Source organism: Borostomias antarcticus (genome assembly GCF_949987555.1).
Source record: "Borostomias antarcticus genome assembly, chromosome: 11".
Taxonomy (NCBI): Eukaryota; Metazoa; Chordata; class Actinopteri; order Stomiiformes; family Stomiidae; genus Borostomias; species Borostomias antarcticus.
Genome location: NC_140244.1, coordinates 16,857,780 through 16,872,263, shown reverse-complemented (window position 1 = coordinate 16,872,263; position 14,484 = coordinate 16,857,780). Strand labels below are relative to the sequence as shown.

Below are 14,484 nucleotides of genomic sequence, written 5' to 3'. Positions count from 1 at the left end.
GGAGAGGGCGAATCCAACCTACCCATACGAAGAAGAGAAGTAGCCTCCACGATTGTCAGCCTCTTTTGAGCTCGGTGAGTGCTAGGATTGCCGTGGTTACTGGTGTTACCTGATGTTGGGGCATACACCGTTCATACACCGTTCATACACCGGTCATACACCGGTCATACACCGGTCATACACCGCTGCATTGGTCTACTTGCCCACCTCCCCACCGTTGTGTTGCTTTTAAAAAAAACATTTAATTCATTTTCGTGTATCAGCATCCAGGTTCATGAAAAACAACAACCCTGATTTGTAAAATACCAAGCATCAATACAAGACGACGGACGCTATAAACTGTGTCTGCTCTCATTCACTCCGTCGCGCACCAGACAGCGAGTGACAGCCTCGCAACAGCAGCGCTATCAGACTTCCCTTGTCACATGACGTGAGTCTAGAGCAGCCCTCAGCCTTCTTTCACTTTTTAAACTTCTCAGAAGTGGCTGTAAGTAGGCTGCCATGTTTAATTGATCAACTATAGCCAAATTATGGAAAATTCCACAATATTCCACATTTTTACAATTGATTCCATTTTTATTACCTAATTCTGCGATTCTGTCTGTGATTTCTGCATCACGGAAATCATAGGGCCCTACCTCTAATGTCACTCCACACCACTGGACATCCGGGTCACGACACCAATGTAACCATTGTTCTCTCGTCTGCGTTGTGTTCAGCAGTTCGACCCGTGTTCAGGGCTTGCCCAGGGCGGGATTCGAACCCACGTTCGACAAGTTCTCCCGCTTGTGAGGAGGACACAAGGACAGCTGCACCAATAGGGACGTCCCTCTTGGAGGGACAGTCAGCGCTCCTTTGAGGAGTGAGTTTCACCGGCTGCTCCACGTTTCACTCAGTTACATTAGCCCACCCTGTCCTACCCTAGCCCATCCTGTCCTACTCTAGCCCATCCTGTACTACCCTAGCCCACCCTGTCCTACCCTAGCCCACCCTGTCCTACCCTAGCCCACCCTGTCCTACCCTAGCCCACCCGTTCCTACCCTAGCCCATCCTGTCCTACTCTAGCCCATCCTGTCCTACCCTAGCCCACCCTGTCCTACCCTAGCCCACCCTGTCCTACCCTAGCCCATCCTGTCCTACCCTAGCCCATCCTGTCCTACCCTAGCCCACCCTGTCCTACCCTAGCCCATCCTGTCCTACCCTAGCCCACCCTGTCCTACCCTAGCCCATCCTGTCCTACCCTGTCCTACCCTAGCCCATCCTGTCCTATCCTGTAATACCCTAGCTAGCCCACCCTGTCCTATCCTGTCCTACTCTAGCCCATCCTGTCCTATCCTGTGCTACCCTGTCCTAGCCTATACCGTATCTGTCAGCCACTTCCATATTGAATCCGACCAGCCCATAGTTAGAGGAAGTAGCACACCTGCCTGTAGAGCTCCACCTATCAGAGTCCTGCCCTGCGTGGGTGTGGAGAGGACACAGGCCTATCAGAGTCCTGCCCTGCGTGGGCGTGGAGAGGACACAGGCCTATCAGAGTCCTGCCCTGTGTGGGCGTGGAGAGGACACAGGCCTATCAGAGTCCTGCCCTGAGTGGGCGTGGAGAGGACACAGGCCTATCAGAGTCCTGCCCTGTGTGGGTGTGGAGAGGACACGGGAAGAGGGCGGGCTCTTCTGACTGCTCTCTTATCAGACAGACCTTGACTATGACACTGGCCTGGGAGAGAGAGAGAGAGGGAGATAGAGAGGGAAAGAGAGAGAGAGAAAGGGAGGGATGAGAGGGAGAGAGAGGGAGAGAGAGGGAGAGAGGGAGAGAGAGAGAGGGAGAGGGAGAGGGAGAGAGGGAGAGAGAGGGAGAGAGAGGGAGATAGAGAGGGAGAGAGAGGGAGATAGAGAGGGAGAGAGAGGGAGATAGAGAGGGAGAGAGGGAGTGATGAGAGACAAACATGGGGAGAGAAGAGACAAACAAGAGCGGAGATTAGATATATAAGAGAGAGAGAGGGAGAGAGCGAGGGAGAGGGAGGGAGAGAGCGAGAGGGAGAGAGAGAGGGAGCCTGAGGGTCTCTCCGAGGGGTGTCCTCTCACCCAGATCCAATGATCAGTATTCCCATAGAGCCACCATCGGCATCATCATCATCATCATCACCACCACCACCCTGTCCATCACTATCCATTATCACAGCTTATCTAGATGTGCTAATGGTTACTGTACTCTCTCTCTCTCCCTCTCTCTCTCCCTCTCTCTCTCCCTCTCTCATGCTCTCTCTCTCCAATCCCATTCCTCACAATCTCATCGCTCCTTCTCCCTTCGCCACCCCCACCCTCCCTCTCTGCTGGTTTTCAGGGTTTTGTGTGTGTGTGTGTGTGTGTGTGTGTGTGTGTGTGTGTGTGTGTGTGTGTGTGTGTGTGTGTGTGTGTGTGTGTGTGTGTGTGTGTGTGTGTGTGTGTGTGTGTGTGTGTGTGTGTGTGTGTGTGTGTGTGGGGAGAGAGAGGGAGCCCCTCTGCTGGTTGTCAGGGTAGTGTGTGTGTGGGGAGAGAGAGGGAGCTCCTCTCTGCTGGTTGTCAGGGTCGTGTGTGTGGGGGGGGGAGGGGGATCTACCACTTGGTTGGGGGGGGGTTATTATGGCAATGAGGATGTCTCATGTATTTTTTGGTTGTCATGGCAACTTCAGGCCCTTGACATCCACATGTGATAGTGGTGAGGGCTGTTCACTCTCCTCATGCACCAACGCACGAGTACTCATTCACACAATGGCACAATCATCTGTACACCGGCTCAAACGCACCCTAATGTTACGTAAATAAATCCGTTTCTGTGATAATCTAATTTTGTAAATACTGAAAAGAATATTTCCTCTCAACAAGTTACAGGGCCACCACAAAAAAACATCTACTAACAGTTTTAGGCACAACGGGCCAGTTTTGCACATCGAACCGTTACTGTATATAAAAAAAAAAGACTAACATCAGCCGATACCGATACGATTGCAGATGCATCCTTAATAGTAAGAAGTAGCAACAGCTGTAGCAGTACACAAACACCGAGTCTAGACCCTCTCCTAGTCAGGACTCAGGACACAGGACTCAGGACCCAGGACCCAGGACCCAGGACCCAGGACCCAGGACTCAGGACCCAGGACTCAGGACTCAGGAGGAGTCAGGACTCAGGAGGAGTCAGGACTCAGGAGGAGTCTGGACTCAGGAGGACTCAGGAGGAGTCAGGACTCAGGAGGAGTCAGGACTCAGGAGGACTCAGGAGGACTCAGGACTCAGGAGGAGTCAGGACTCAGGAGGAGTCAGGAGGAGTCAGGACTCAGGAGGAGTCAGGACTCAGGAGGACTCAGGAGGACTCAGGAGGAGTCAGGAGGACTCAGGAGGACTCAGGAGGAGTCAGGACTCAGGAGGAGTCAGGACTCAGGAGGACTCAGGACTGTGCCTGACCAGCTGAGACCCGGAGCGGGAGAGTCTGTCCAGGGCTGTGTGTTTGCAGCTGGGGGCAGAGAGCACCTTCAGCAAGGCTCTTCACCCCGCTGCTCCATCCTCGACATGTTAGCGCTTTATGCTGTGTTCACACCGGGCGCGGCGAGAAAATTTGCGCCGCCCAGTTCGCCCAATCTCGCCGCGGGATCAATGGGTCGCCACGCAAATCCGCCGCAGAAAGTTCCAAAAATTGAACTTTTGCGATTCGTGCCGCCCGCCGCCCAGTTCGCGCGAATTGTATTGACTTTCTATGTAAACTCGCCGCGCCACAGGAAAAATTTGCGCCCGGTGTGAACACAGCATTAGTAATATTGTGTCTGTGGCCCAGAGAGAGGGATGAGAGGGGCGGGGCTGCCCAGGAGAGGAGAGCGCTTGGGAGAGAGAGAGGTGGAGGGATAGAGAGAGAGAGCGCTTTGGAGAGGGGGGGGGGGGTAGAGAGAGAGCGCTTGGGAGAGAGAGAGAGGTGGAGGGATAGAGAGAGAGAGCGCTTGGGAGGGAGAGAGAGGTGGAGGGATAGAGAGAGAGAGCGCTTGGGAGAGAGAGAGAGAGGTGGAGGGATAGAGAGAGAGAGAGGTAGAGGGATAAAGAGAGAGAGCGCTTGGGAGAGAGAGAGGTGGAGGGATAGAGAGAGAGCGCTTGGGAGAGGTATTTGGGTGAATATTCATTCCAGCGTGTGTGTCATCTGGGGCTTGCGTTCACATGACAGAACTAATGGCTTGTGACAGCCTGCTAATAGAGTGTGAGAGGACAGAGACGAGGGCAACCCTCCCTCCGCCCGGCTACTGACACCAGCCTGCCATCAGCGCCTTCTGAACTCTGTACACACACACACACACACACACACACACACACACACACACACACACACACACACACAGGGGTTTTCCTGACACAGAATGGGTCTTTGGGGGGGAGGGGGTGCACATGCAATTTTTGGGGGAAACCTACGTTTTATGCTGAGTAGCCTACCAGCATATACAGGCCTATATTCTTCACTGTCGTTCTGACTGAGCTCACTTTTCACAATCGTGGGAAATCTCCCGACATGACACAAAATGGATATGAAGCCAAAATGTTTTAGATACTGATAAGATACTGATAACCTGTCTGTTAATGATCTTGATTACTAGTGGTCCAAACCATGGACAATGCAAGAAAGAGGGATGGGCTGCACTTGAAACAAGCTATCAAACACATTTGGAGAGGATTTGAATTGCTATATTTATTCTCAATTTTTAGCATTTTGGTGCTGGTGATTTTCCTTTGGTTCTGGCTAAAATCTCTTTGGGGGGCGCCAAAAATTCCTCCATGATTTTGGGCTTTTTTTGTAACACTGCCTCTGTCTGACCATCACATCCACCCTGAAACACCCCCACACCCTCCTCTGGGCCTGGAGGGAGGCTAGCACTCTGGGAAGCAATGCTTATTTCCTGTGTGTGTGTGCGTGCGTGCGTGCGTGCGTGCGTGCGTGCGTGCGTGTGCGCGCGCGCCAGTGGTGATGTCAGAGGTCGTAGTTCACAGTAGCAGGGGTGTGTGAACAGGGTCTGAACTGTGTGTTCAGTTACTGTTTAGTTCACTAACTCTGTCACTTTCTCTCTCTCTCTCTCTCTCTCTCTCTCTCTCTCTCTCTCTCTCTCTCTCTCTCCCTGCAGCCCCTCCTCCCGGCAGGTTCAACCGAAGAGTGTCAGGTGAGTGCTGTCGTCATCCCTTGTTCTCTCTCTCTCTGTGCCAGTCTTCTCCCCCGGGGAGGCCTGCCTTACCTGCACACACACCTGTGACACATCACGTATCTCACCTTTCCTCTGCACTTTGCTCATGTCATCCTGGCGTCCTCTTGTTCAAGTCAGCATTATTGTTTACAGTAACAACACTAGGCTCTAGGCTGTCCAGGCGTTGTCTTAGTGCCCTGGACTCATAATAGGAGGTGTGTGTGTTTGCCTCTCACACTAATCCCTAGTGTGTGTTACATCCTCTTTGTTTCCCCTATAATGTGTTACACTCTCCCCATTGCCTGCTGTGTGAGTGTGAGTGTGAGTGAGTGAGTGTGTGTGTGTGTGTGTGTGTGTGTGTGTGTCTAAATATGCCTGCAGCTCGTGTTCCAGTCTAACTGGGTGTTTGGCTGCTCAGTCCTGATCCTCTCCAACAAGCCCTCCCTCCTCCTCCCTGGCTGTGGGGTGCATCCCAATACTTCCCATGTCCTCCCTTCCTCCCCCCTGGCTGTGGGGTGCATCCCAATACTTCCAATGTCCTCCCTTCCTCCCCCCTGGCTGTGGGGTGCATCCCAATACTTCCCATGTCCTCCCTTCCTCCCCCCTGGCTGTGGGGTGCATCCCAATACTTCCCATGTCCTCCCTTCCTCCCCCCTGGCTGTGGGGTGCATCCCAATACTTCCCATGTCCTCCCTTCCTCCCCTCGTTCGCTACCACCCAATCACCACCCGGATGTATCAGAGAGGAGGGGTCAAACTATGGGGTCAAATTGATTGCAAAAGTGTTGCACGCCTAAAAACAAAACCATAGGCATAGGCATTTCGTAGCTCTGTGCACAGCAAAATTGAATGGGTTCTAATTTGGCCCATGCTACACCCTCCACCGAGTTTCATGAAAATTGGTCTGATCGTTTTTGTGCGTGGCTGTAAGCCAGCACACCTAGTATAGCACTTGTCGGGTTATCACTCCCTCCCTCCCGCCGTTGAATGTTGACCTCCATCTCTCTGTTGGCACCACAAGAGGCAGTAGTCCCAGCACACCAAAATAAAGAAGGACACCAAAATCAACCTGCTGGTCTCTACTGCACAAGTAGAGTAGTGGTGAAAGCAATGGACTCCCACGCGGGAGATCGGGGTTCAAGGCCCCGGTAGGGATGATTTTATGGGACTATACCCCAAACCTCCACATGTTCATCCTTTCACTCCGGCCTTTGCCACTTGTTTTGGGATGCACCTGTGGTGTGTGTGTTACAGTCTAGACCTCCCCCTGTCTGTAGTGTTTTACAGGCCTAGTTTCACATGGAACACTCCGCACTCTTCACCCACTCGATAACTTGATTTGCACATTCCTGCTTCCCGAGTAATGCCAGGTCGCTCCCTCTCCATGGCTAGTGGCCAAGTGATGGACCGGTCCAGTGAGCTCTGTCCTGATCTCTGTGATGGACCGGTCCAGTGAGCCCTGTCCCCTGATCTCTGTGATGGACCGGTCCAGTGAGCTCTGTCCCCTGATCTCTGTGATGGACCAGTCCAGTGAGCTGTGTCCTGATCTCTGTGATGGACCGGTCCAGTGAGCTCCCTGTCCTGATCTCTGTGATGGACCGGTCCAGTGAGCTCTGTCCTGATCTCTGTGGGCATGGCCATCCAGCCCACCTCAGCCCTATGGCCAGCAACTCAGTCACCTAGCAACGGCCAACAATTAACCTGTGGATAATTATGTATGTATCATATAATCCATGCAGGGTTTTTCCTGCATAGAGCAATCTTTAGCGCCACCCAAAGAGATTTTAACCAGAGCCAAAAGACAGGAAAATCACCAGTGCCAAAATGCTAAAAATGTAGAATAAAAACAAAGAAAGAATATAGGCATATATATGCCGGTAGGCTATTCGGCAAAAAAACTGAGGTTTCCCCCAAAAATGGTACGAGCATCATCCCCCAAAGACCCATTCTGAACCAGGAAAAACCCTGCCATGTGGTCGAAAAGATCTGATGACATCTGCAGTAGTAGGAGCTAACTAAACACATGCTGTAGCTAGTTTGCTGTATATGGTTCAGAATGTTGGGAGGTTTAGTGAAATAGCGTTGCAATTATGTGGCCACTTTATATAACTTATAACAGTGTGTCCACTTGATGAAGGGTTCAGTGGGTGAGTGGTCCATTTGAGATTGGGCAACAATGTACAGTCATTACAGGCGTCACTAGCCATTAAACCCCTGGAACTTTCCAGAAAGATGCTGCTCTCCTGGTGTTCAACCACCCCAAGTTCTCCCACACAACTTCCCTTCTCCGTTCTCTACACTGGCTCCCTGTAGCAGCTCACATCTGGTACCAGCACAGCTTTTCTGTCCCGCAGTGATGGAATGAACTGCCCACTGCACTGTCATCTCAACAACAGAATCACTGCCCATCTTTCACTGCAGGCCCAAACCCACCTCTTAAGAAGTACTACCAGGATCCTCCCTCTTAAGCACCTGTTGTATTTTTTGTTCGCTATTCTTGCATTTTGCCTTCATCTACAAAACAACAAACAAACATTATTTCTCACACGGTGAGACACGCACATCACACAGTGTAGGCGGTGAAACGCGCGCGCACACACACACGCGGCTGGAGCATCCACTGATCTCTTCTCTCTGTTCCTCACCCAGCACTAGACTATGATCTCAGTCACTTGTCTTAGAAAGGAGATGCACTTGTGTGTAGCATTCTAAGAATTAGAACTATGGAAGTATGACTATATGACTAGGTATAATTTACAATTATACCACGGTTATCACAAATATGAAGGAATATGTATTTAATACATTCAATCTACTCGTACTGTAAATATGGGGCACCACCCTGTTCTGTACAGGGAAACAGATAACAATAATTAATTATATTTATTTAAGGCATACTAATCAATTATTAAAATAATAAGAAAACACAATTCAAAAATAGATGTAAAAACAAATGTGGCAATATGAAAACACAGCAGAAATGAAATGAATGATCCTCTAAGTTTAATACAACACTTGCATCAACACCACAACAAAGGAGAACAGCTGGGTTGAACCTTACGGTAGGGAGGAGAAGGGATGTGTCCAGAGGCGTTTCGCTCCAAGAAGTGAAGAGGCACGTGACTGATGTTCGCTTGGTTTGATGCAGGGTGTAGCACGCCTGCACTTCCGTTGAAACAGTGATGGTAGACTGTTGGCGAACGTTGATATTCGCGGAGATTCCAAGTTCAGTTTCAGAGCTGTTGGGCGTAGACTACAGCAAACTGAAATGGTTCAGTGTTTAAAAGTTGCAAATGTCTCGTTCAAACCCTCTGCTCTCGCCAGAGGTGGATGGTTTGAAGAGTTTGTGGAAATGAGTACACAAGCAAAAAACTTGAGAGCACAGAATCTGTCCCGTCCCCCACTTACAAAGGGCAGGAAACCAAGGTGTGTCCCGTTTGCATGGACACTAACAATTGGTCAGGTGGACGTCTGTGGGCTCTCACTTCACTTCACTCCATTCGGGTCATAAAAGGGGATTCAAGATTCTCTTAAGAGTCTGGAATCATCAAATATCCCTGTTATGGTTTCAACATGATACTGCTTCATGCTTTTAGCTTCAGGTTGATACCAAACATCGCTAGGTTGACTTAGCAGCATGGAACAGCATCTCATGGTGGCTGCATCACATAGTTGGGAGAAGGTAATTTAACTTTATGAATGACAAAAGGAGAACGAATGTCAATTCTCTTTGTTTCACTGTGTGAGTCTGCTGGGAGAGAGCTCGTTGGAATGTTGGCACTGGACAAGTTTTATTGCTCGGAGGGAGGGAGGAGGGAGGAGGAGGGAGGGAGGGAGGGAGGGAGGACCACCATTGTGAGAAGAGAGGAAGAGTTAATGGTTCACCAAATCCCATTTCAAGGGACCATGTCCTTTGTCTAGAGAGGGCTCTGTCAGGTTTACTGTGAGTTTGACAGGAACCAGTCCAAACGAACCCACGTTTCCCCCTGCGTGACCTCCCATTGACTAGTCACTGGGTAGGGGAGAGCAGGAGGTCCCTGGCTTCTCTAGAGGCCTGCAGATCTCTATCAGCATAGTTTGAGATCACTAACATTCCTGTCAGTTAGGTGGTCTCACAGTATGGTCTGTATAATATTTGTCATGTCCATTATCTGCTACTTGTCAGTTCTGGCAAGTAGTCAGAATATGCAGCAGTCAGTCAGAATGTGCTTATGAGCTCTGATCGTCACCTGCACAGTCCTTATCCTCTCAAATTAGCCCTAACTCTTCCCCTGCCTAAAAGGTGTTACAGTCTAACTCTTCCCCCTACCTGTAGTGTGTATGAGCTCCTGTGTCTCGTACCCGGAGGTCTCAGAAAGGAGGCACAGAGAGGAGTGACTGAAACCAGCTAGCAAAGAGAGAAGACGACGATCTGGACGCATCTTTCACTACCGCATCACATGCTGTGACAACTATTGATGATGACATCACCTCATACTGATTACAGCTCTGAAGCGAGATTTATTTTCTTCCAACATCCAATTCTGTATTATTTTTTCTATTGAAAAACGCTATGATTGCAGCTGAAGTATTTATCATCTAGGCTATTAAAGAAAATATAAATCTTAATGAAATTAAAATGCACAGATTCTCTCCTTATCGAAGGTTGACCAGTTTGAAATGTGTTTATCTGAATATGATCCACATTTTCGGTATCATCTCTTACCATTATAAGATTTTCATAGTGAGCACAAAATGGATGCCTGTGCAGTATTCTCCAGGATTCTTTGCCTAATTGTTCCACGACGCACATCTCAACAGGCAAAACTCAATGATTAACAGGGAAATGGCAAATGCTGATTGGATAGTTTTTGTTTTTTTTACGATAGGATAAAAAATCTTTCTTGCTGAAGTTTAGTGAGACCATGTAAAATAAATGGTAAATGGACTATATAGCGCTTTTCCACCTTAGAGGCACTCAAAGCGCTTTACAATGGCCTCTCATTCACCCATTCACACACACATTCACACACCAATGGCGGTAGCTGCCATGCAAGATGCTAACCTGCTCATTGGGAGCAATTTGGGGTTAGGTGTCTTGCTCAAGGACACTTCGACATGTGGACAGTTGGAGCTGGGATTCGAACCAGTGACCCTTCGATCACTGAACGACCCGCTCTACCAACTGAGCTACAGCCTCCCCTTAAAATAGTTAAGCCCTACCCGAGAAATCCTTCAGCTATATTGGTTGATTTCCATTGACATCTACCATGCGATTTATTAAGCTTCTGATTAGAATGTGAAATATGTTATATAAAAACATTAATTTGGCAAATGTATTAATTTGACTAAAATTGGTCATTAGCAATTGTCATGACAGAATATGATGCAGGAGTGAACCGATCATCTGCTCTCCTCGCTAGCTCGTTTCCTCCTCTCCTCTCCTCCTCTCCTCCCCCAATAGAGGAGTTTGGAAAGTTTTGGGATGCGACACTTCTCCTGTAGTGTGTTTCTTACAGTCTAAAGCCTAATTTATGCTTCTTGAAAAGTGTTGCTCAACAAAAAAAAAAGTGTCGCTCGACATGTTGCATTTATGCTTCGGGCGACACTTCGCGTCGTCTCTATGGAGTCTCTTGTTGTCGTTCTGAGAGAAGCGGCTTTCTGAGGGAAAGAGTTTAATCTGAGGTAAAGAGGTTGTTCAGAGAGCGGTTGTCATTGTGTTTTGTTTTCATTCTTTTTCGCAGTACTTGGGCATCTCTGTGAAGGGGCAGGGATGAATTGTATAGATGAGGATATCTCCTCACAAGCTGGGAGAGACGTTCCTCTACTCCTTCCATGACAGACAAACGTCAAATGACAGACAACTAGAACAAGGCTGCGGAATAAGCATATCCATGGCAACGCACGAGCCTTCTATCCAGCTATCCAATCACACTTGAGCGACAATTTGTGACGGAGTCAGCGACATTAGAAAAAAACGTGCGCGACAGCCCGCAGCAACACTTTTCTTTTCCACAAAGTGTCGCCCATGACGTCAAAAGTGTCGAGCGACGATTTTAAGTGTCAAGCGACAAAGCATAAATTGGGCTTAAGTCTTCCCCCTGCCTGTAGTGTGTTATTGTCTATGACCCAATCCCAATGTCCACCCTCACAGACTCACAGACTTTGAGGCGCGTTCCCGCTAAGTGCCTGAGGGTTTAGGGCTGTCCCACTGTCAAATCGTCAAGTGCGTGAGGGCTCTCTGGCAGACATGTTGAGCCCTTTATGCCCCCTTTCCATAAGTCTGCACTTCTGCAGACTGTGCCAGTGGGGAAAATACCCACAGTTCATATTGTTGTGAGGTGAAACACCAGAAGAATGATAAACACGCATGGAAGCAATGTTCACATTACACATCAAAAAAGGACTGGCCTTTACATGGTAAGCGCTCCAGCCTGTTGAGCTACCGGGGCCCCCCCAGGGTAGACCAACTTGAGGTCAAGTGGAAGTGCCTGGTCTAGCAGACCTACATCAAAAGAAACAACTATAATAATGGTAATAACAATAATACAACTCATGCTGAATAATGAATTAGCCCTACTGGTTAATTACAAACTAGGAAATAGGATCACCCTCATTTGGAAATGTAGTCTTAAGAACAGGCTGACCAAGATGTTGTTTGGTTGAAGACAGGCAGCCCTGAATGAGTGCATATAAAACAAATGATCTCCAGAGATAACTGTCAGAGTGTGTTTAGAACAGGCACACACATGCTCAGTGTTGCGAACGGTGTTGCGATAGCGTTTCCATGTAACCCTGATAACTTCTAGCAACTGATAAAACGTTACGTGTAACTTGGAGGTCATTCTCGTTCTCGTTGTCATTCTAGTTCTCAGTTGTCAAAATGGCGCTGTGTAACCCTGGCCTAGGTCTGTGAGGGTTCAGGGCAGGCCTAGGTCTGTGAGGGTTCAGGGCAGGCCTAGGTCTGTGAGGGTTCAGGGCAGGCCTAGGTCTGTGAGGGTTCAGGGCTTGAGGGTTTAGGGGGGACACTGGGATTGGGCCCATCTCTACAGCTACGGACTGAGTTGAAGGCTAGTTCCCATAAATGCAGAGGCCGGTCAAACCCCTAGCCCCAACACTAATCCTAACCCTAACCTTAACCTATACCTAACTCCAACCCTATACCCAACCTTAACCCTAAACCTAACCCTAACCCTAAATGGCTTCTGCGTTTAGGGGAACTAGCCTTTACCGTCCTTCTACACTGGCCGTAGCTGTTCCCTCTCTAGCCACGCGTGTGTTACAGTATAATTCTTCCCCTGCCTGTAGTATGTGTGTTACAATTGAACACTTCCCCTTGCCTCTATAGTGTGTGTTTGTGTGTGTGTGTGTGTTACAGTCTAACTGTTCCCCCTGCCTGTAGTGTGTGTGTTACACTCTTACTCATCCCCCACCTGTATTGTGTGTTAAAGTTCAACTCTTCCCCCTGCCTGTAGTGAGTGTTACAGTGTAAGTCTCCCCCCTGCCTGTAGTGTGTGTTACAGTATGAGTCTTCCCCCTGTCTGTAGTGTGTGTACAGTGTGAGTCTTCCCCCTGCCTGTAGTGTGTCTTACAGTGTGAGTCTTCCCCCTGCCTGTAGTGTGTGTTACAGTGTAAGTCTTCCCCCTGCCTGTAGTGTGTGGGGAGGCGTTTAACCCAGACGATGAGGAGGAGGACACGGAGCCCAGGGTGGTTCACCCCAAAACAGACCAGCAGCGCTGCCGACTGCAGGAGGCCTGCCGAGACATTCTACTGTTCAAAACCCTCGACCAGGTACACACACACACACACACACACTAACCCTGCCGAGACATTCTACTGTTCAAAACCCTCGACCAGGTACACACACACACACACACACACTAACCCTGCCGAGACATTCTACTGTTCAAAACCCTCGACCAGGTACACACACACACACACACACACACACACACACACACACTCTAACCCTGCCGAGACATTCTACTGTTCAAAACCCTCGACCAGGTACACACACACACACACACACACACACTCTAACCCTGCCGAGACATTCTACTGTTCAAAACCCTCGACCAGGTACACACACACACACACACACACACACTCTAACCCTGCCGAGACATTCTACTGTTCAAAACCCTCGAACAGGTACACACACACACACACACACACACACACTCTAACCCTGCCGAGACATTCTACTGTTCAAAACCCTCGACCAGGTACACACACACACACACACACACTCTAACCCTGCCGAGACATTCTACTGTTCAAAACCCTCGACCAGGTACACACACACACACACACACACTCTCTCTATCCCTGCCGAGACATTCTACTGTTCAAAACCCTCGACCAGGTACACACACACACACACACACACACACTCTCTCTATCCCTGCCGAGACATTCTACTGTTCAAAACCCTCGACCAGGTACACACACACACACACACACACACACTACCTTTGGCTGAGACATCATGCCCCCCCCCCCAGGAGCAGTTCTCAGAAGTGCTGGACGCCATGTTTGAGCTGCGGGTCCAGGCTCAGGAGCACGTCATCGACCAGGGGGACGACGGAGACAACTTCTACGTTATTGAGAGGTAAGGCCCTGTGTGTGTGTGTGTGTGTGTGTGTGTGTGTGTGTGTGCTGAGGGTGGTTGGTGGTTGTGGTGAGTGTGTACAGAGTATTTGAGGTGTTTATATTAGTGTGTGTGTGTTTGGTCTGCGTTGTGCCGTGTCCTAGGAGTGAGCTCACTGCTAATTCCTCAGATCTAAATAAGCCTCCTCGTCAGTCAGCCACGCCAGGCCCCGCCTCCCGGAGGATTAGCCTGCACACACGTCATAGACATGACACACACACACACACACACACACACACACACACACACACACACACACGTCATAGACATGACACACACACACACACACACACGTCATAGACACCTACACATGACACACACACACACGTCATAGACATGACACACACAGACACACACGTCATAGACACCGACACATGACACACACACACACGTCATAGACACCTACACATGACACACACACACACGCACATCATGTGTGTTGAATCCCCCCACCCCCGCCCTGGGAAAGCTCCCTGATCACCTGGAGTGACCATGTCCACGGACGCCAGCGATCATCATCCTAATCCAGCAACCAACCCAGCCAATCACCATCATCATCCTAATCCAGCAACCAACCCAGCCAATCACGATCAGCCTGAGCCACTAAATGACTGCGTGACCTGCTGAGGACACGTATGAACCAACCCGGCCTCTGACCGTTGAACCAACC

At 49.5% G+C, this 14,484-nt stretch overlaps 1 protein-coding gene across 2 annotated transcripts in view; it reads left to right on the top strand.

Annotated features, from left to right (window-relative positions):
• Nucleotides 1–14,484, top strand: part of prkar2aa (protein kinase, cAMP-dependent, regulatory, type II, alpha A) — a 43,899-nt gene that overhangs the window by 23,205 nt on the left and 6,210 nt on the right. For both annotated transcript variants that reach the window (XM_084445285.1, XM_084445284.1), the window contains exons 3-5: nt 5,130–5,165; nt 12,819–12,955; nt 13,669–13,775. In XM_084445285.1, the coding sequence (XP_084301411.1) occupies nt 5,130–5,165; nt 12,819–12,955; nt 13,669–13,775 (280 nt within the window). The remainder of the gene's footprint in view (nt 1–5,129; nt 5,166–12,818; nt 12,956–13,668; nt 13,776–14,484) is intronic.